The sequence below is a fragment of the Protobothrops mucrosquamatus genome, unplaced genomic scaffold (genome assembly GCF_001527695.2).
Source record: "Protobothrops mucrosquamatus isolate PMUCROS unplaced genomic scaffold, P.Mucros_1.0 scaffold_99, whole genome shotgun sequence".
NCBI lineage: Eukaryota > Metazoa > Chordata > Lepidosauria > Squamata > Viperidae > Protobothrops > Protobothrops mucrosquamatus.
Genome location: NW_015386175.1, coordinates 1963209 through 1986267, shown reverse-complemented (window position 1 = coordinate 1986267; position 23059 = coordinate 1963209). Strand labels below are relative to the sequence as shown.

The window sequence follows — 23059 nt, the reverse complement described above, 5'->3', positions numbered from 1 at the left end:
TCTGTATACATATATATGGCAGAAAAAAAGAATCCTGCGAATTTACAGGACAGATGATGTAAGGAACAAAGCTGTTACAGAATCTAGTGGTTCTGCTAGAAATACTTCGAAACCTCCTCCCAGAGGGGAGCAACAGAAAGACCGTGAAGTGGGTGTGGGGGGGTCTCTAAGCACATAGCACTTATAAGCAGTGTCCTAAATAACGGGAAGTGAGCTTCCTATAATATTCTCAGCTGTCCTTACCACTCTCTGTATGGACCTTCTATCTGAGGCATTGCTGCCACCAAACCAAACAGTGATGCAGTTTGTTAAAACACTCTCAATCGTGCCTCTGTAAAAAGTGGCCAGGACAGAAGGAGAAAGATGTGCTCTCCTCATCCGATGCAGGAAATGCAAATGCTGGTTTGCACACATCATAAAGTGATTATAAGTCACGTTTTTCATTGCTGTTGTAACAGTTTCCCTAATTGGAATATCTATGGGGGGGCAGGGGAATTGTAATTAAAAAAAGTTGTATCAAGTGAGGATATCATGGCAAAAAGAAGGAATTTCTTGAGGTCACTTTCATTATTGCATTGACTGAATGGGATAGTTTCTCCATCTTTCCTTCTTTTAGCAGCTTCTAGAATTCTCAGGGAACTTTTATGATGGCATCAGGGCTCAGAGAGGGATCCCTAATATTGAACTGATTGATTTATAAAATTTATATGGAGGTCCTTTATGTAGTAAATTAATCTTAAGCCGTTAGTTCTCATTTAGAACCCAAAGCTTTCTACTTCTGGGATACAGGCAATTCTCATTGTGGGTCTACAGAATGAAATGTGGCGTGCACTGTGAAATTCTCTTCTGCTTTCCTTGGATTAATCTAGAATTAATCCACCCTCAGAGGTAAATGTGCTATCATCATTTGTGTGATTTAATTAGTATTAACCCTCAGTCTTAACACACAATCTGGGATTATGCTTGGATAGAGAAAAATAGAAGTTCCCATTGAATTTCCTGAAGAGTCAAATACTTGAGCTGCAGGATAGGCCATTCCTTAGGCTAAATAAAAAGAGTTAATCAATTCCCATTCCCAACTATTTATAAAAAAAACCTCAGCGTATAGTCAGAAATGATATGCTGTTTTTTAAAAAATAGAATGAAATAGTACATTTCATTAAGTAAACACGTCATGAATCTGAATCTGTGAAAATACTTCATCAGCTTGGTATATGGGAGGCCTTTATGGGGTTTCACAGATTTATCAGTCCTTTATTCCCATCGCTGTTTAAAAACCAAAGCAAAATTCTGCTGTTATTCATCAGGGAAGGGGAGAATGAACATTCTAAAGAAAGAAATTCAAGCTGTCTGTTTCAGAGTGAGGGTGAGGAATATTGCATCTTTCTGAAAAGCAGTACTTTTTCCTTTCTATCCATAATCTTGGATCACCATTGAAATCTCTCTCTCTCTCTCTCTCTCTCTCTCTCTCTCTCTCTCTCTCACACACACACACACACACACACACACACACACACACAGGGAGGGAGGGAGGGAGGGAGGGAGGGGAGAGAGAGAGAGAGAGAGAGAGAGAGACTATCCCATTACTGTATAGGAAAGATTTTAAGGATTTTAAAAAAAATTCTCCTTTCAACGGATGGAACACCCTAATGATTTTCAGTCTAACTTTGGTGATGCTGCTGCAATCAAATGACCCTGATTTGTTATTTTTTCTTTTTACTCACATTTCTATATTTCCTTTCTTTTTCTAGTGCGGCTGTTGGCATTGGGTTTTATGGCAACAGTGAAACCAACGATGGGATTTATCAGCTGATCTACGCCCTTGATAATGCTAATCACACCCTCTCAGGGGTTGATTCACTGGTAAGGCATCTTTTCTGAGGGAAACAGCCTTAGATGGGTTTTGTGGAATGCTGGAAATTGAAGCAGCTATCTGAGAATAAGATTCCATTGGAATGGTCATCCAGTGGAATAGCTGATACCAAAGAGGTCTACCATTGTTGAAGTCTCTTCTCTACTTCATATTGTTAGCTTTCCTGTTAAGAACAGTTGGAAATTTTACACTGATTGGTCTAGAATCAGTCTCAAATGGCCCTCTAGGAAAGCTTGATCTTAATATTTCTCAATAAGTTTTGGATCTTTTGGATAAGAATTGTGGCCATCTCACCTCAGAGAGTAAGCTACTCCATAGGAAAAGAATGATACAGAATGTCCACCTTCAAGTATGTTCTCTGACTGATCTGGTCAGCTGGCAGACTTGATCAAGGAAATGCATTGTTTCATAGCAAAGTTGATAACAGTTTGGGCAGTTATAAAATAAAGGGCAGAGGCAGACAAGCCAACCTGAACAAAAAAAAAAAGAGAGCCATTAAGAAGAGCAGGGAGAAAAATTATATCTAAGTGGATTTGAATGCCCTTTACTTAAATAAGGCTTGCTCTTGAATCATTATAGCTGCTGAAATTCTTTGGCATGGTTTTCACAGATTTTCTGCAATTTTGCCTAAGTAGTTCATTCCTCTCTGTGAGATGAATCTGACAGTTAGTACTGGATCAAGAATTGATTCATATCAACAGTTTCAGAGTCTATCATATTTTCCCTGAAGCTACTATCATCTGTACTTCAGAATGGCATAATACGAAAGACGTAGTTGCATCATATATTGTCTCTGTTGGATATAAGCAAGGTTGATAGTTTCTCTTTTTCCGGAAGGCTTTCTGGCTGCAAAAGTGGAAAGTCAGAAATCTCAATTTGAGATTGGAAACGTTCACTTTGGTTAGTCAGTAAAGTGGACTAAATGGACTTTTGTATTATCAAGAAATGCCTTGACTCTGATTAATTTCAGAGCGATTATCTGAAGTTATTTGATTAATGTTGAAGGGAGTTGAGATCATATGGTAAGGATTTGGGCTGAGATAACCCATATTGTCTGAGGAAGGATTGCATGAAATAGAAGGGAGAACACTATTGAACAAAGAAGCATTGTGAGTGCCAAAAGGATATGAGTGAGTGGGAATGTAGCCATGGAGTGATGGTGACTTAACATCCTTTTAGTTGTCTCATCCTGCTTTTGCTGTATGGCTGTAGGAACCCTTTGGGATTTTCTGTAATTTTACATATCTTTGCCAACAAATGTTTTCAGAGCTTCATGTGGATCCCCATGACATATAAAAAGAGTCTGAAAGAAGAAGACAAACATAGGGTCCTTGTTTCGTTTATTTCATAAAGTTATCCAACATGTGATGTTCTAGTACTGTTCACTGGAAACAGTAAATTCAGTTAAAGAATAACTAAGGCCAATCGTGTATCTCACTGAATAATCAGTGTTGGTTTGACTCAGCTCTACCCTAAATAAATACAATTAACTTTGGCTCCCTCATCACAGAGGTCCCCACTCAGAAGTAAGTCATGCCCCAGTAAAAGAAATCTGTTAAGATTTCCATTTCAACAAAATTGTTGCCTATTGGTGGAGGAAATATTTCAAAACCATTTCTCAAGCGTTGAGATTCCAGATTCACAATCAGAAACATAATTTTGCAATGGGGAAAATTTGAGGCAATAGTGAACTTTTTTATAGGTGGCTATCAAAATCAATCAAAGAGCATAGCATAAAATTGCACATGAAATCACAAAAATGTCTTAAAGAAGTTCAGGGATATGCAGTCATTTTTCAACCTGACTAAATTCAGTGTTTATGACTCTACTATTGGAGAAGCACTGTCAAGCATGGAGGTAATAATGTCATGGTTTGGGGCTGGTTTACAGCTTCAGGGACTTTGATGACTTACCATCATTGAAGAAAGCACACATTTTGGGTTGTTTCAGAGAATTCTACAGAAGAATACCAGGCCGTCTATCGGTCAATTGAACAAGTCAGTGACCCAAACATACAAGTAAATTTACAAAAGAATGGATGAAGGACAAATTATTTGCTTTGGAATGGCCAAGTCAAAATCCAACCTAAGCCCCATAGAAATATAGTAGCAGGATCTGAAATGAGTAAATCATGCTCATAACTGCTGCATCTAAGCAATTCGCCACAGAGGAGTGAGGCAAATTTTTTTACATTAATGTCAGAGAGAGAACGCCAATTGCAGGAAGTGTTTGGTTGCAGTTAATATAACTAAAAGTGGCACAATCACTTTTATGTAAGGGAGATTTTTTTTTTCATGTTGACCTCTGTAGAACACATGAATTCTGAGAATATTCTCAGAATAATATTCTCAGTTGGAAAAAAATACTTAACAATTCAGAAAATCTGAAAGGGAAGAGGTATTTACTTATAGAATTGTACATTTATTGACTAATTTCAGCAGCCTCTCAAAGGCAATGCTAGAGCTCAGGCATTTTGCCAGCATCTCTTTTTGTATCTTCTGGCTACAGCTGAGAACACAATGCTAGACCATTTCAAGTGACACCATACCTAGGAAAAGTAGCCTATCACCTGTGGTGTCTGGGATTCATGCTTGCTACAAGTTCCTCTGGATGTCTTGGCAGAGAACTAAATAGCAATGCTTATAAGCTAAGGAGCCAGAAGCACCAAAAGGTGATGAGATTGGAGAATGTAACGCTCACTCTCACTTCAGTGAAATTATACTAAACAAACTATTTTTATTTGTATTTTTCTGGGTGGATGCTATACTTATATATCAGATTTAGATCCCTCCCTTCTCACTCCCAGAGAAACTCTTTTGCTTTATGTTTCTGTTTCTGAATGCTGATGGTCTACTAATAACGTGAGGAACAGTTTAAATGCCCTTGGAATACAGTATGTCTAGATATCTCCTCCATTCTCTTCTCTCTCTCTCTCTCTCTCTCTCTCTCTCTCTCTCTCACACACACACACACACACACACACACACACACACTATGTATATACAAAAATACTGGTTCCACAAATACTGTGTTTTTCAGTTAAGGAATAGACACAGGCTGCCGTCTACAATATGGTACATGACTTCTTGGCATGTTAGGAGTTCTACTTTACACATTAGGAGAGTACAGGATTGCAGAAAATTATTCTGTACCTTTACATGGAAAGCAAAGGAGATAACCTGAATTTGCTGCTGTGGGCAAATGACCAGCAATTTTCATGTCCATTTGTTGCTGCTTTACCTCTCCTTTCTTCCTGGGTCTCCTTTCCCAATGTGCCTTTTAAAAAATTGGATGGGAGGATAGCTGAAAGATGAGCCTGTGAACAGGCCCTGATGACTGGATAGATTTGGTTCATCCCAGCCCTGTGGTGCTAATTTAACTTAACTTGCTTTTGAGAAGGATAATTTCATTATCTACTATTGTGAGAGCAGCCTTTTCACTGGGGAGTTATGGGAATCGATATCTAATGCATTTGGAAGGTGCCAGCCTGAGGAAAGCTGTTCTATATTATAATATGTATACCTGAAGTAAGTTAGTCACCATCCCCCTTGCGTTGTCTTTATCCTTGGAGTGGTGATTCCATAAAACGACTTGGCCTATCCAGATCAATGTATAAATCAAGGTCATTGTGAACATTCATTCTGTTGTACAAGCGATTTGAAGCTATCTGCCTGCTGGTTCTCATAGGTCTACTTATTGTCTTTTGGCAGGTCTCAGGCACTACTACACAGATGAAAATAGTTCTGGAGCAGCATGTGGCCCGCTTGAATGAGATCTTTGCAACCCACAGTGAATATGTACAGACACTCAAATTCATGCAGCAGATGGCAGACAATATTGTGTTGCAACTGTCAGGGCTCCCTACCTGGAGTGATGTCACTGTAGACTTGTCCATGATTGCCAATGAAGTCAGCTATGTAGAATATTATAGGTAAGTCAGCATGGTCATTGTAGCAAGACACATACAATGCCAGTAAGGAGCTATTGAAGAGTTGGTGTATTTCAGCCTTCTCCAAGCTAGATGTCCTCCACCTTCTCGTGTTCCCAACTCAGGATGACTCTTGGCTGAGAAATGCAGAAATGGAGTCAATATATTTAAGTGGCTGGGGAAAGACAGAGGTCTCCCGTTTAAGCTAATCTAGAATGTCTTGAAAGTTCAAAGGGATTTTTCCTTCAGGCCTCTGAAGCCACTAGAAAGAACAATAGCTCCATAGTTTAATTGCTGGCTTTTCCTGGGAAAAAAGTCCCTGCTCTGATATCCTAGAGCAGGGGTAGGCAACCTTGGCTCGTTTATGACTTGTGGACTTCAATACCCAGAATTCCTGAACCAGCCATGCTGACTCAGGAATTCTGGGAGTTGAAGTCCACAAGTCATAAAAGAGCCAAGGTTGCCTATCCCTGTCCTAGAGAATTAATGCCAATCAGCAGAGATGATACCCTGTCTGTACCAATGTCTGACTCCTTAAAATAGCAATTTGTGGATTTTATTGCATCATTACAGAGGTAGGAATTCTTTCACTCATTTCCTTTTTCCCTCGCTTTCCTTTTACACCTTTCTGACTTACAGCAAGATCCAAGAGGGCAACGATTGGACAGATAGGAGGAGGAGCATCACCCTGGGCAACTGACTGTGTTTTGCTTAATTCTTTCTTTCCAGCATGAGACCGTTTCTTTAAAAAACAAATCAAATTATGTACATGAGAAAGTGATTAAAATGCTAACATTTCCACAATATCACTGCATCCTAGTGGTGAAGATTCTGAATCGTGCTTATGATTGCAACTCAGGAGAGGTCCTGCTTCATCAAGAAAAATTGTATAGGCACAAGCTTTAGAACAGCGGTTCTCAACCTATGGGTCGCGACCCCATTTGGGGTCGATCAACCATTTCACGGGGGTCGCCAAGCAAGGCTGTCCGCCATTTTTTTCCCCTTTTCTGGCGGGTGCCTTACCTCCCTTGAGCTGGGCCAGCTGGTGGTCGGCCTGCTCCGTCTCTGCCGCTTGCCAGCTACGCCTCGGCCGGCGCAGGGGGCGGAACCACGCATGCACGGCGCTCCCGGGCAGGGAAAGTCCTCGACTTACGACCGGTTGGGTAGTCCTCGACCTATGACCGGTTTAGTCCTCGACTTACGACCGGTTTAGTCCTCGACTTACGACCGGTTGGGGTCACGGCATTAAAAAGGTTGAGAACCACTGCTTTAGAATATTTCTATTCTGAACATTATGGTTTTGCTGAATATTTGTTATAAATAGAAGCAGAGGTTCTGACTGAATTAATGTCCATAGTTGAGTTTTAGGATATAAGTGGGGGCAGAGTAAAGCTAGTCTAAGGTATTATCACACTCTGGAAACAAACATTGTTCTGCAGCAAACAAATATGCGCTTGATTTATTTCATGGACTGTTTCTCAAATTCATTCCATTTGCACTTCTAATTTCTATACTAAACTAATTTATTTTAAATAGATATACATGCTTATTTAAATTGTTCAGAGGGCAAAATGAAGCCAGAACCGTCCTGAATGCTGAAAGGTGTTTTTTTTTCCCCCCTCATCCTATTTTTTCTGCATTCTCTTGGGGTAGTGAAGTTGCACCAAAAGCTGCAGCTTGCCTGTGACTAACTCTTGGCCACACGTGGAAGAATTTTAATTGGATTCCAGTTTAGTTCAGCCACTAATTAAAATAGAAGAACAAATACAGATCTTGCTCTTCCTCTTGGTCTGTAATATTAATGAAGCAGAAAGCCACTGGCTGTGAATTAATCCGTAACAGAATTAGTGCCTGCAATGGTCGGAACAAACCCTCCTTTGGCAAACATGCAGAAAGAGAACTCCGGTTCATGTGCTCCAGGAATGAACTACATGGGTTATATGGCAGTTGCATGCATGTGCAAGCACAAAACACACAGAGCATTGTGCAAACTGCATTATATCACAGGTGGGAGAGTCCCTGCTGACCAGGAGGCACTTTAACATTAGCAAGCCAGATAGGATTATATCCAGAAATATCTATTGCATTTTCTTAGCCAATGTAAATGGTTTAATTTACATGAATTACCCATTCCTGAAATGTCATCATGTACTTCCAACACAGCTATAACTCAAATATTTAAAAACAGGGATTCTCAAAATCACCTTTTTCTGTAACACACCAGCTCTAGAATATAATGGAGTACTAGTTTAAAACAGTGTGTTCAATTGTTCTATGCACGTCTTGTAAAAGCCATGTTTTCACGGAAACATCTGAATGGATGTCAAATGAAAAAACATCCTGAACTAGACCCTCAGGTTGTTTGGGTAGAGCCTCTCTTATGTAGGAGGCAAAATAATAATAATCATCATTTGTCCCATTCTAGGTGGGGCTGCAGGCAAACTGCATTAGGCCAGCTCTTGGAATACCATGAGAACATTTGAAAGTGTTCTTTTTGAGAAATAAATCCTTATAAGATAAATGCATAAGCCCCCATATCTTCTTTGCCCATCTGTTTATTCCTTGCTTAGCTCATTTATCCTGTTCTCCACAATTAGTTTAGTAGCTATATGGTTTCTCCTGCCCAATATTTGTCAGTTGTGATTTTGAAAGGAAACCCAAAGGTGCTTTTTTTCCCCTCAAAAGGCAACTGGACTTTCTTTGGTTTTCCTTGGGACATTCCATTTCTCATCCAAGAAGCTTCTTCAGAAAAACAAAGAAAGTCCAGTTGCCTTTTGAAAAATAGCATCTTTGGGACAACCAGGACCTGGATGACTGAGATTCTCCATAGACATTTTGAAAGCAAAGTAACTCTCTGCCTGCTAGCTTCAAAGTAAGTATAGCTTATTCCCAGGAAAGTGTGATTGCACTGCAGTCTTAGCTTCTCAAATCTGTTTGATTCTGCTAGCCGTAAATGTCTCCATTTGCATTTGAACGTCCCTTGGATAATGTCTCCCTTTCAGTTTCAGCAGTCTATCAAGTCGAGTCTCTAGAGGAGGAGCTGCCCTTCTCAAATTTGGATGATTTGTAGAAATGCCATATTGTTGTTGTTCCATGGTTCTGCAGAGGTGCTGTCCCCAAAGCCTAAAAACAGTATCCTGCTTAAATGCTGCCATCCCTCCTCCTGCCAAGTTTCTCCAGGGATCTATGAGTTACCCAAGCATTCTCTTTCTTTCCCCTTTTTCTCCAGATGGCTCTCTTACCTCTTGCTGTTCATTCTGGACTTGGTGATTTGCCTTATTGCTTGCCTGGGGCTGACTAAGCACTCCAGATGTCTGCTTATTACGTGAGTACACAAGGTCTTTCCACAAGAGAGGCAGGAAGAAAAGGTATCTTTCACCGCCAAGCGCAAGTTGCTCAAGTCTTTAATGCAGTCCAGTAAGAGAGAGTCCTCTCTGAAGAAAAACCATCTGTCAAAGGTCTCCCTTGTGGGATTTAGGGAGGGTTCTTAGAATTGGTATGCTCCTGTGGAAGGGATTGAAGAGTTCCATTCTTCCTACATTGCATTCCATTGTACCTATCACAACCCTACCTAACTACACTTTATGGATGAAAATATCAACCAGCAATTTTCCATCTGAATTTTAGAAACTGTTTCCAGAATGCACTATAGTTGTGATATAGGAAATGTTAGACTAGCTTTCTCTTTCCCTCCTATGACTGTTCCTTTGCATTAGAGCAGACATGTCAAACTTGTGACGTCACGCAACGTATCAGAGCTTTTTCGCCATTGCCGGCAATGGGGTGGGCGCGGCTCCAGTATGATGAAACCGGCCCGCGGGCCGGCAGTTTGACACTCCTGCATTAGAGTGACTGCACTAGAACATGCAGGTACAATGAAATAAATGGACAGAATGATAGTTTTCAATAGGGATTGATAGTCTTGCCATAGACAGCTGCTTTCTTTTATGGCACAGCTGTTCTAGCATATAGCCAGCCCAAGCCAGCAAAAACTAATATGTCTTCTTGTGTTTGAAAAAAATTCTTATGTTACGTCTCCTTCCCTCCATATGCACTTTGCTGGTTCCATACAGGCTGGAAAAGCACACAAATTTAATATGAATGAAGTTACCAGAATTGTAAGTTAGAGGAAACTGGTTTCTTGGATCTGTTCTAGCATTGATTTTAAGCATATCATTTCCACTGCAGCACCCCCCTCCGTGTGTGTGTGTGTGTGTGAGAGAGAGAGAGAGAGAGACAGAGAGAGAGAGAGAGAGAGAGAGAGAGACAGAGATTTTAGTAAGATTGTAAGCTGTAATCTGGATCAAAATATCCAGGACAATCATACTTTTTATCAGTTTGTGCAGACAGATTAATTGGAACTGGATTCCAGGTGATTAAATTTAGTTCCCACCTGCCCCATTTGGTTTATAGGCAATATCCCCCCCCCTTCCCTGATGCATCTGGCTGTGTTCTGCACCTCTGTAATAGGCATAATCAAGACTTGCCCTAGAAGATGTTATAGGAGCAAGAACAATAACAATGTAAGCCTCTATCCTGTTACAGCACTCAGACTGATGGTGCACAGGTGTCACTGATGCTGTTACCTTTCTGAATCCCCCTTTTGACTCTTGGTTGTTTATTTTTTGCCACATAGGATGCTGTGCTGTGGACTTTTCACACTTTGTCTCAGCTGGGCTTCCTTTGCAGCAGATGTTTCAGCAGCAGTGGTAAGCCCAACATTTGAACTCAAGCTTTCTTTCTCTTCAGTGTCGAGCTGCGGTTGTTTTAAGGGCTTGGTGCACTAAGTTTACTGTGATTCCCTGGGTCCCAGTCTCACTGACCCACCGGAGACTGCCCAACTCTTCTTTCCAACTTTCTGACAGCTAAAGGCCTGTTCACTTGGGGAGGTGTGTTTTGCTCCTCCTTGCCTTGCTTCCTGCAGTCTTTCCTGTCTTTGTGTTTCCAGAATCCTACCTTCTCATAACACAACACACACTTAGCAGGAGGAATTTTGAACAACAAGGAGACTGGTTATTTAAAATGAGCAGAAGTCACCTTGAAGGTGTTTTGCTTGTTAGCCTGACTGCTTTGCGTCAGGCAGAGGAAAATTAATTTGCCATGTACCTTCAGCATGGCCAATCTCATAAAATGCTCTACTTGTAAGGGAGTGGCATTTTTGCCAAGATTTCAAGGGGAGCCAGAAGGAATTAAACAATTTGCTTTCCGCTATTTACAAACTTTGGTTAGTCTAATTTTTTGTCAGATCGGAGTATCAGAAAGTAAATTCCATCTATTATTACAGCCTCCTTAGTGCTCTGGTTTCCTTGTTATCTTGAGAAGTCTACTTTTATGAACAGCTCTTCTTGATTTTTTTGTGCATTGTTTTCATACTGATATAATTGGTGTACATATTCAAAGTGGAAAAATAAAATTTAAAACAAATGTATATTCATAGTAAGCCTTAATATCTTAAATTCATATGCACTTTCTGCCTGTGTATATCGATTCACTTGCCAATGATAGAATATGTAGAAACGATTTCTTAAGCCTCCAGCATTAACCTCCTTAAGTATAACTTCTAGTAATGATAACAACTTCCTTTTTAAAAACATTAATTTTATCTTCTTTAAAAAAAACCTGTAATAAAAAGTACACAAAATAAATAAATAAATAAATAATTTTTTGCTTCTTACAGGGTACCAGTGACTTTTGCGTGTCCCCAGATGAATTCATTGTGAATATGACAAAAAGTGACCTCAGTGCAGGTAAAAATATTGCTTTTGCCATCATTTGAGGAGGACAAACCCTTAAGTGAAAATTGAATGAAGAGAAATAAGACTGATGTAAGCTTCAGACCCAGCCCTGCATAGATAAAGATCAGTATACAAAATCTAGAGATTTAAGGTAGCACACTTGTACAGAGGGATAATGTGAATATTTATGTGGAAAGTGCTCAGAATCCTGATTGTGCTTTTCCAAACTACTTTGTGACTGTGTATAGAAGGGTTAAAAAAAAAATAAGGAGCACACAAGTAGATCCTAGAGAGGCGTCTTTTGTTGGGCCCTTCTAAACTTCTGATTTGGTAGCATGGAAAGATCATAGAATCAAAAAGTTAGAAGGGACCTTGGAGGTCTTCTGGTTTAACCTTAACAGTCTATTAACTGGCATCTTATGAGAATACTGGCCAATCAGAGTTAATTTACCCCACAAGGGTCCCATAGCTGTTTGAGGCAAAAACTACTCCACTCTGCTTCTTTATTAAATTATCTTTCCCAAACAAGTTTAACATATCGAGTGAACAGAGGCAATAAGAGAATACTCCTGGCTATAGAACCTGTGCCAAAATCTCCCCTTTGTTAATATTTGCCAAAGTTCTGAGATTTTTCTCATAAGCTAGGGACTCAGATTTCATTTTATTTCCTTTTATTAAGGTAGAACCATAGCTTAGGGGTTGTTCGAACTTGTTTTGAAGGATCGGCAGGAGAGGAAAGGTTAAGTAAGTTTAGTAGGGATAGAAGATTATGTGACGTGACCATTTGCTAATTATCCTTGGCATTTGCTGTGTCTCTTAACGTACTAAAGCAGAATTTCAGATTAGGAGGGGACATTGGTTTGGAAGAATCAACAAGTGAGTAAGGGCTAAATAAGGATAGAGAGTTGGTGAACCAATCATTTATTAGTTATCCTTGGCTGTTGCTTTTATGCTAATAGGCAGCATTTATGAGACATGGTATAAGATATAGCTTGATCATCAATAAAAGCAGAAGTTTCTGCAAATTAATTCATGGCAGGCTGTGTTTTATGCAGCACATGAAAATAGATATGCGTGAATGTTGCCACTCATTCTGCTCATGTCAAAAGTCTGGCAAAACCTTTAGACACAATTTTTTTTCTGCAGCATTGTTTCTATTAGCATATATTACACAATGCCAGTCTTGTAAACTGAGACGATCTATATAGTGCTGTGCTGTCTGGTACTATGTGCTGAGCAGTGCTATCCTAGTGTGGTTTAGAAGCTGCTAAATGTGTCTTACTTTAACCAATGACTCTCTTCCCTTTGCACTTTGCTTTTGTAGAAATCGTACAATACTATCTGTATTGTAGACAAAGTCTGACCAACCCCTTTCAACAGGTAAGAACTTGCTTGCATTTGTTGGCAAAGGATCACCCAATAGCTGTGAAAAGAGAAAGCTGGCTTGTTATTGCTTTCAGTGACAGGGAAATTGGTGAGGTTTACTCTCCAATAACAATAGTATTTAGGCTTATATACCGTAGTATTTTACAGCACTCTCTGGGCTGTTTACAATCTAGAAGCATTATTTGCTTATTGCCCCCAACAATCTGACTCTTAGATGTTGAAAGGGGATAGTATTTAATTTGTTTACAGGAAGTCCTTGACTTATAACTATTCATTTAGTGACTGTTCGAAGTTACAACAGCAATGAAAAAAGTGACTTATGACGGTTTTTCACACTTAACGACCATTGCAGAATCCTGTGGTCAAATGATCAAAATTCAGACTCTGGCATGTATTTATTGATGGTTGCAAGCTCCCAGGGTCATGTGATCACCTTTTGCAACCTTTTGACAAGCAAAGTCATTGGGGAAGCCAGGTTCACTTTAAGCAATGTTACTAATTTAACAGCTGCAGTGATCCACTTAATAGCAAGAAAAAATGTAAAATGAGGCAAAATTCACGTAACAATTGTCTCACTTAGCAATGGAAATGTTGGGCTCAATTGGAATTGTAAGTCAAGGATTACCTGTACTGCAAGTTAAGATTTATGTAGAAAAAAATGGCTGATACCTTGCATGATGTGTTCTTTATTTGTAGGCCCTGACTATTTACCAGCGTTCTCTCACAACTATGCAGATCCAGATTCAGGGTCTTGTGCAGTTTGCAGTGCCTTTTTTCCCAACAGCCAAAGTAAGTTGCATAGTGTTGTCTTTTCCTATGGAAGCAGACATGGCTCTTTGATGGAAGCTTCTGGGTTACGTACATTTAGAAGTGGGTCACACTTGCTGTTTTCAGAAACAATATTTGACGAAGACAAAATATGAAAATATAGGCACTTATTTGACCAGGGACGTGTTGAATATTCTTATGAGCTACTGGAAGACAAACAGCAGGAAAAAAACACCATGGTTTATGGTTGGCAGGACACAGGTGCCATGGCTATACAGTAGCAGAGGAACAAGTCTAGGATCCCCTGTAATTCATAGTCGTCACTGACTTGGTGTCTCCAGACGGTAATTCTATGAGCTTTGGTCCCGACACATCCAGAGAATTGGGCAAAGTACTGTAGTGACTGGAAGCCATTTTAACAGATGGAGTGAAATTTTATATGAACAGGAAAGATTAAGCAATTGGGAACTCTATTTGTATATGTCAGATGTAGATGAAATTTCAAAGTCTTCTTGAGCTAGATAAAAAAGCTAGTTGCCTAACAAACGTTTTGACAGGAAATGTCATTCAGTGTTCTCTATAACATGGGTGAGCTACCTGCAAACCATAAAAAAGGCTTATGACAGTTGGAGTTCAACAACATCTGCATGGTCACATTTTGTCTGCCACGTGAAATGTAGTGTGATATTGGCTTCAGAGGGTAGGTGGGTCTGTCCCCATGGGCTCCTCAGGCATCTGAGAAAGATGTCCTAGGGCATTGTGAGAGATTGTGAGCAAGGGATGAAGCCATTGGTTTAATCTGAGAAGAGGCTACATGGTCCAGATGCGAAAGTTGTGAGAAGAAAGTGTTTCAAAGGGACGCCAAAGTAATAACTTATTATAACTGTGCCTGACAGGTTTTTTTTTTAAAAAAAAAACTATCTCAGACTAACATTACAAATACCTTTCTGAAAATTAGATTGTCCTTGCTTCCTCAGTTTTGCCAGCTCCATGGGCTTGGACATGCATCCCTTTGAGCTTCCATATGGAACTTTAGCAACAGTATCTGAAATCAAGCGATGCCTCCATGCATAAGTGAGATGACTTTCTGTGTATATCTATTGCCCATAGGTGAACAATAAGGTAGTTCTGTTTTCCTTTATTTTAATGTTTAATCAAATGAGAGAGAATCCCTGGTAATAACAAATAGAAGTACCAAGGGAAGGAGCCCTTTTCTTTTTCATGAGGCTTTGTAAAACCACTATAGCTCTAATGTTATCCCTGTTTCTGTAAAACCAATGTTGGGTAATAATTGTTAAGATCAGAAGGGCAACAGTTCCAATTTGCAGTCAGGCCAAAAAGTCACTGGGCCATTCACCATCTCTCAGCCCAATTTGATATCGCAAGATAAAATCAGAGAGGCGGTACTGTGTATGCCAGCCGGGAAGGATAGACTACGACAGCAATACAGTAGGTATCTATTCACAGTGATTGCTGGACATTCATTCTGGATATGGTGAACACTGTTCCTTTTCCAATAGAATATATGCTCCTTCTCTGATGGCTTTTGCCCTTGCTGCAGAAAGACCTGCTTGATATACAGAAGTTATTGAACTACTCTGAAATCAATCTCCACCAGCTGACTGCCATGCTGGACTGCAGGGGCCTTCACAAGGTAAGCAGCATAAGGCACACTGTGCTTTGGGGACAAAAGTGTTGGTAACACATTAGCAAGATGCTTCTTTTCTTATTTTCTCTCCTTCCTTTCACGAAAGGATTACCTGGATGCCTTGGTTGGGATCTGCTACGATGGGGTGGAAGGCTTGCTCTACCTCACCCTCTTCTCTCTGATGGCTGCTGTATCCTTCTCCATCATCATATGTGCCATGCCTCGAGCCTGGAAACATTTAGCTAGCAGGTAAAACGGAATAAGTTTCCCAGGGATACCACAGAGTCAAAATAACCTTGTCAACGATAGAGGGACATTTTGAAAAAGGGATGAATAAAATAAAAAATGGGTGATTTTTCTACAACAACTAGAACATCAGTCTGATCCCTCCTTCAATAAAATTGCAGAGTGGTGAGCTGATCTTCCTATTGTCCTGTCCTCGTTAAGAGCTATGCATGTTGAAGAACTTACAGAAGCATTCCAGAGACTGCAGTAGGAGATATAGACTAAATAGCATAGCATAAGGTTATTTAGTAATATTATGGCCACTTAAATGTCACTTAACAGAATGCATGCATCGGTTGTTGAATAGTAACCTCTCCTGTCTTTCTGGGTTTCTCATATTCGACCCTTAATTTGCTGAGGGAGGGTGGAAAGAGCAGCAAGAGGAGAAGAGAGTCAGACAATTCATGTAAGAGAGAGAAAAATGCAACAAAATAATACCCTCCCTATTATCTAGCATCACATATAGGCATTCTCTCGCATTACTCAGGTTTAAGTTCCCAAGAGTGAGATGGGTGGCATATAAATTTAATAAATAATAAATTCCTGATGGTCAAAACATCAATTTTTGGACAACTTCTGTAAGTTCATTCTTCTTCCATTATCTAAAAGTGGTGAAGGCAGCACAATTAGTTCTTTCTGGGTTTTTTGTTTTTTTTTTGTGGTTGTTGTTTTTCCTGTCTCTTGATTAATATGTGAACTGTCCCGTAGGGTTGGGTTTTCAGCAATGGAACAAACTAAAAAAGGGTCTCTTTTTTAAGATACTATGGTTTCTTTCCTGGTCTCTGCTAACATTACAAGAGAAACCCTAAAATTAAGGGAAAGCTTAAGCAATTGAAATACACAATCCTTCCAGGAATGAGTGTTACATCTTCTCATTTGCCACTTCATCCACAACCATTCCATGCTTTCAGATTTTGCTTTCGTTTCTAAGATGGACCGGGTTGTTTTTTTCCTTCTAGAGATCGGGATTACGATGACATAGATGAAGAGGACCCCTTCAACCCACAGGCTCGACGTATTGCTGCCCACAATCCCAATCGTGGGCAACTCCGTAGTTTCTGTAGCTACAGTAGCAGCCTGGGCAGTCAGACAAGCCTTCAGCCTCCTGCCCAGACCATCTCCAATGCACCAGTGTCTGAGTATATGTAAGTATGCATGAAATTAGTAGAAGAGGCAGCAGTTTATTTATTTATTTATTTATTATTTATATTTATATCCCACCCTTCTCCTTGCGGACTCAGGGCGGCTAACAACCAGATAAAAATACAAAATATCAAAACTACAGATTAAAACTTAATTAAAAGGCAAATATTAATAATTGGCCCATATCCTCTCCTTTGAGGTTTTCAAGGTGGCAACAGAGATAGCTTCTGCTATTTGATGTTCTCCACCTTAACTTACTATACTCTGGTACCATCTGGCCCTGCTCAGGTTTGTGCTGCTTTTTGCCTTTGCTTCCATCATTCCATCTTTCTCTGAAAACCATTATATTTCCGCATTTTACCAGTCTAATAGCTGTCAACCCATGTCCTCCGTAATCTTGATATCCCAGCCAGAAAACGCAAAATCCAGCTTTGTACAGCTGCTAGGTCTTCAAACTCTAACAATTGCCTTCTTATTGAAAGAAGACAGCCTTAAAGATGAAAAACCTGAGAAACCATACTTTTGAACTGTATGTGGGAGAAAACGTTTTTAAAAATAAAGTCTAGATGCAGCTCTTAAAATATCCCTAGAGAAGATGTGTGAAACAAGCTGTTGTCCTACTTTTTGCATCTTTTATTATTTGTTAGTTGCTATGGTGTGATACTTTAATTTAACATGGGGGAGGTTTTTGTTGAGTTGTCATGTACAGTTGCATGCCCTTTTATGGAAAGATCTTTGTTTAAATATATTTATTGGTCGATTGGTTGGAAAATGTGCTGCCTTTTGATGGAGGAAGTCTTGCCCATTTATTGTTTATAATTGCAGATAAGCCAACACCCTTGAAATTTCAACCAAATACCATGAAAAATGGTATCCATCGTCACCCATGGATAAGTTAATCCTTGAATTTTTAATCACAGCAGTGGACAGAAAATTGAAATTGTTATGTCAGCATTTATAAAACTATGATTTTAAGGCCATGACAGGCTGATCTGCAGATAAGCTGAACCCAATTCTGGGGGTGTATTTTGTAACCCAAAATTCTCAGCTCATCTACAAGTGTACATGGTACTTCCTCTTTGCTCCTGTCTATGACTTGGCTTGGCTTGGAAGGTAATAATGGATAGCAATAAAAATAAAAATCAGGGGAATGTTTGATGTCAAAAAAGTTAAGCATTCTCAGAGCTGCTTAGGCCTTGGATGGGAGATTATTAAGAAATCTGAAGGCTGCAGGCTAGGCTAGAAATTAAATCTTAAAGACAGCGACAATCATTTCCATATTTTGATCAAGCAAAATATGTACATAAATTCATTAAGAATTTATTTTGACTCGAGTGAGTCTTTATTTTTCATCTGTGCATGAGAAGATATACATGGCTACTGCCAAGATTTGTGTGAAAATCTAGTAACTTTTTAGCTCCCATACAGATTCTCTAGCCATTGAAAAGATTCAGCGCCCACCAGAAAAGAGCATAGTGGAGAAGTTCTGGAGATGGTATCATATTCCATCTGTGACTATGCAGATGTGTATTGTGTACAACTTATTCCTACTTTGGATTTCAGGCAGCTGTTGAACCCATATCTCCAGTACCCTCATAAGTTGTTAGTGTTTCCTTCAGGGAGATGGTGTTAACCTTGAATTGCCTACTGAATTTAAGCAAGGTTTAACAATGGAAAAGGTCCGTTGGAGGAGAAAGTCCATCCAAAATGGCAGGAAGTAGATTTCCCATTTCTGTTTTCATAACTAGTGGAAACCATCTGGTCTTCCCCCCCCCCTTCAGCTCTCTGAACCGTTTGCTGCAAAATTTTAGAAATGAAAAGTGCTTCTGCTAAGGAGCAATCAAACAAGTTGTCTCTTTTCTGCCCAGTCATAGAGTTGAGGAAGGGAGTATTGTGCTGCCCACTTTTATGACTCCAATTTAGGTAGGAAGACAGAGAGATTGTGTGATTTCTTTGCTGAATGATTTTTTTTCCTAATTGTGACCTCAGAAGCATACCCTAGTTGCTGATTCCAGATACTGGTTAAAAATGGAGGCTTACTCAGAACTGTTCTTTCAGATACGTTATAGTAAATCCTCATAAGGAAACAATGCTACCTAAAAACTACCTGAGCAGAGTATCAAGAGATTTTTACAGGCATATAAATTTTGCCACATAAAGAAGACTTGCAGAAAAGTTGGTCCTCCCCTGGAAACATAGCCCCATGAATATCCAGCACTATGTTCACACCCATCTGCGGTTCCACAGATCAGTGCAACTGCTGAGTTGTCAGCCTTTCACCTAGTCAACTTGGTTACCTGTCCAAAGTCCTTGCCATCTGAGAATAATGGGAATGGAGGCCCACGTGTCTAAAGAACATTTAGGAAAGGCTGCATTAAACCTTGAATTGATAAGCAACCAGCCGTCACCACATTCTCCCATCACCCTTCTTTTTTGGAGGGTATTGTAAAATAAAGTTGGAGCATTGCTAGGGTTGAGATGGACAGAATGTTAACTACTGTTCCTCTTGCCTGTCCCTGAGTGACTTTTGCTGGATGCCCATCCTCTCACACCCATTGCACATAAAAGAAAAAGGGTACACATGTCCTTTGCTGTTATTCTCAAGGCTCAGTTCTTCGCTCGGTGAATGTAGAGGAGTTCGTTCCAGAATGAATTCCTTCCCCACCATATTTCACAGATCAAGGAGACAGCTAATGAAGGCTGGTGTAGCTTCCCCCAATCAGGCATTCTTCAGATGCATTGGGAATAAAATTCGTATTTTCCTCAGCCAGCTGCCTCTCTGAGTATTTAACAGGAGATGATGGACGTTCCGAACTAATGCATCTGGAGAGTACCAAGGCAAAAAGGATTGATCAGGGAATTGATGAATGCTTGCTGATTCCCCCTCTAAGCCATCTTCACGGTGCTGCAAGGTGCAAAATGAATAAATGGCTCGAGACCCAAGTGCTGCTGCGTGACGGGATGAGCTCCCGTCATTCGCTCCAGCTCTTGCCGACCTAGCAGTTCGAAAGCATATAATCACAAGTAGATAGCTATCTACCAATTTGCAGGACACATTAATGGGGACATAAAAGAACCCCCAATTGGATGTTCCCCAGGCAACAGTGATGTCACTGGCTGATCGTTTCAACATGGAAGCACCATAGGTGCTTCCGACACAGACACGAACGTAAATAACGGCCTGCGTATCCACACTCCCATTTTCCCCCCCACTCCCACAAATGTTTGCCTTCAACAAGGATCCCCTGCTTCTGCGAGAATGTCAGGAATATTTCTTAGCCCATAACAGATTTCCTTTTAATAGATTGTCCTCCTGATCTCACTCCTCTTTACCTGCAGGAACCAAGCTGTGCTCTTTGGTGGGAATCCACGGTATGAAAACGTCCCCCTGATTGGAAGAGGATCACCTCCCCCCACGGTATGGTGGGCTTCGGAGGCTAAACCATTTTTATAACAAACCCTTTATTTCACCCCTGCTTTTTACTAACACTCCTGTTCAATTTAATAAACACATTTTCTTTAAAAGTGGGATGAAAAACCGTCTGGCTTTTGTCAGAAAATACGAAACACCAGTTTATGGGATTTTTTTTCCCCTGATGTTAGAGATGAAAAAACAGTTAGTATATGATTTAAATGCAGGCTTTTCAGAACGACAATCCAGAATCTAGACTGCTATCTGAAGGTGAAAACTGCTGCAGGAGCCCTGCTTTCTGGAAGCTAGCTTTTTGTTGTTGTTGTTCCCGCAGTTGTTTTGGCTATATCAATTCTGCTCACAATTTAGAATGTATCTCCCACTGAGATGGCATCCTTCTGGCTAGCTTCAGGCAGCTCTATAGCAAAAGCGTAGAAAACATTGTGTTGCATTGTGTTGAATTACATTGCATTGCTATTTGGCTGCTAGTCACTCAGGCAAACTGTTGTGCGAGGCTGTGCTGCAATTCTTGTCACATCGGCAGACTTTGGCTGTTGTTTCTATAGCTTGCGTGATTGTGTGGGTTACACAGTGCATGTTATGCAGTTTCTATATTTCAGTTGGGGTTTTTTACATTTTTTTTAATCCCACCTTTATTATTTTTATAAATCACTCAAGGCAACAAATATACTGTAGCTAATACTCCTTCCTCCTCCTATTTTTCCCATAACAACAACCCTGTGAAGTGGATTGGGAGAGAGAGAGTGTAAGTGGCCAGAACTTACCCAGCCGACTTTCATGTTTGAAACAGGACTAGAATTCACAGTCTGGTTCTTGGTTTCTAACCTTGTCCCTTAACCACTAGATCAGGGGTCTTCAAACTTGGCCCTTTTATGACTTGTGGACTTCAACTCCCAGAATTCCTCAGCCAGCATGTCTGGCTGAGGAATTCTGGGAATTGAAGTCCACAAGTCATAAAAGGGCCAAGTTTGAAGACTCCTGCGCTAGATCAGATTGGCTTTCCCCTGCATCTTTAACATTTTCCTTGTTTCTGGAGGCAAGAATTGCAAGTTTCTGTTCAATTAGCAAATGAGTGGGTATTTTTTTTTTAATTTTCTTCCCACCTTATCCTACTTTTATAAAATGTTTTTCTTCAAATATAGTTGTTATAATGCATATCACTTTTTTTGTTTAGCATAAGATTTTTATTTTTTGGGGAAATCTTGCCTGCAATGCTTGCTTTGTTTTTCAGTTAACTGTTTTGCAGCTATATTGCCTTTTAAGGTGCTTGCATTTATAAAATATCTTGGGAGGGATGGGGTGTTTCTCCAGCAGATGGTGGTGTAGAGTCCACAGGATGGGTTAATTATGCAATCCTGCCTAGCAGACTAAGACAAGAAAAAAACTCTTGCCACGCCTCTCTCTGGGTGTGTCTTCCCCAGTTTTTTGTCTTAGTCAAGCTTAGCAGACGCCAGCCTATTCGGCTGGGGGGCTCATATCCACAATCACCTCGCCCAGGGTCGGTGGTCACGGTCAGATCTGACCCACAACATAAATTGGTTAGAGCTGAGAGCAGTACACCTGGCTCTTCGGGAATTCTCTCCCCTGGTAAAAGGGAGACACATACTGGTCCTGACGGACAACATTACGGCCAAGGCGCACATAAACAAATAGGGAGGGACCCACTCTTGGTCCCTCATGCAGGAGGCCATGGCATTGGGTCTCTGGGCGGAAACCAATCTGAAATCCATCCAAGCGGATCACATCTCGGGGGTGGACAATCTACAAGCGGACTCCCTGAGCAGGGCCACCATAGACCATTCAGAATGGAAGCTAGATCCATTCCTGTTCAGGGAGGCAGCCCTCAGGTTCGGGCAGCCAGTCCTAGACCTCTTTGCTTCCCCGGCAAACGCGCAGATCCCAAGGTTCTTTTCCAGGTTCAGATCGGAAGGGGCGGAAGGGACAGATGCCCTTCGGAGTCCCTGGCCCAGGGGCGTACTCTATGCCTTTCCTCCTCTCCCACTGCTCCCAGCGACCATTCGCAAGCTCCTACAGGAACAAGCGGAGGTAATACTGATTGCCCCATTCTGGCCACGTCGGCCGTGGTTTGCGGATCTGGTGGATCTCTCGCTCTCTCCTCCGTGGAGAATCCCTCCGGACCGAGTAGCCCTAAGTCAGGGGAATCTCAAACACCCGGACCCTCAGTGGGTCCAACTAGCCGCCTGGCACTTGAGCAGGAGGGTCTAGCTAGTTTATCATATTCCTCGGGGGTAATATCTGTAATCCAGGCTTCTAGAAGGCCTTCAACTAACAGGATTTATGATGTCACCTGGAGAAATTTCTGCTCTTGGTGCAACTCAAGGGATCTCTCTCCCCTTTCCGTTACTATTCCGAACATATTGGAATATTTACTGGAGGGTCTTAATAGAGGGTTGTCGGTGAGCACCTTGCGTAGACAGGTTGCGGCATTGTCAACTGTCCTCTCTTGTGAGAATCAGGAATCCCTCGCTCACCATCCAGCGATTGGTGCCTTCCTGAAGGGTGCTGCAAATACGGGTCCTCCTACGACTCACCGTTACCCGTCCTGGGATTTACCTTTTGTGCTACGGGCGTTAACCTCTTCTCCATTTGAACCTTTAGGTTCATGTTCCTTACATTTCCTTACCTTGAAGGTTGCTTTTTTGGTGGCCATTACATCGGCCAGGAGAATTTCTGAGCTGGCCGCCCTATCTGTCAGGAAGGATCTCTGTATGTTCCATGAGGACAGGGTAGTCCTCAGATTGGACCCAACATTTATCCCCAAGGTTAATACAGGTTTTCATCGATCTCAGGAACTGGTGTTGCCAAATTTCTGTCCCAACCCTTCTCACCGCCTGGAGAA

General features: G+C 40.9%; 1 protein-coding gene across 1 annotated transcript in view; it reads left to right on the top strand.

The window, feature by feature from the left end:
• TTYH2 (tweety family member 2) overlaps positions 1-23059 on the top strand; it is a 78745-nt gene that overhangs the window by 41883 nt on the left and 13803 nt on the right. Inside the window, exons 3-13 of the mRNA XM_029284020.1 lie at positions 1752-1863; positions 5584-5804; positions 9031-9126; positions 10438-10510; positions 11479-11548; positions 12861-12916; positions 13619-13711; positions 15252-15344; positions 15445-15587; positions 16583-16768; positions 20106-20184. Of these exons, the coding sequence (XP_029139853.1) occupies positions 1752-1863; positions 5584-5804; positions 9031-9126; positions 10438-10510; positions 11479-11548; positions 12861-12916; positions 13619-13711; positions 15252-15344; positions 15445-15587; positions 16583-16768; positions 20106-20184 (1222 nt within the window). The remainder of the gene's footprint in view (positions 1-1751; positions 1864-5583; positions 5805-9030; positions 9127-10437; positions 10511-11478; positions 11549-12860; positions 12917-13618; positions 13712-15251; positions 15345-15444; positions 15588-16582; positions 16769-20105; positions 20185-23059) is intronic.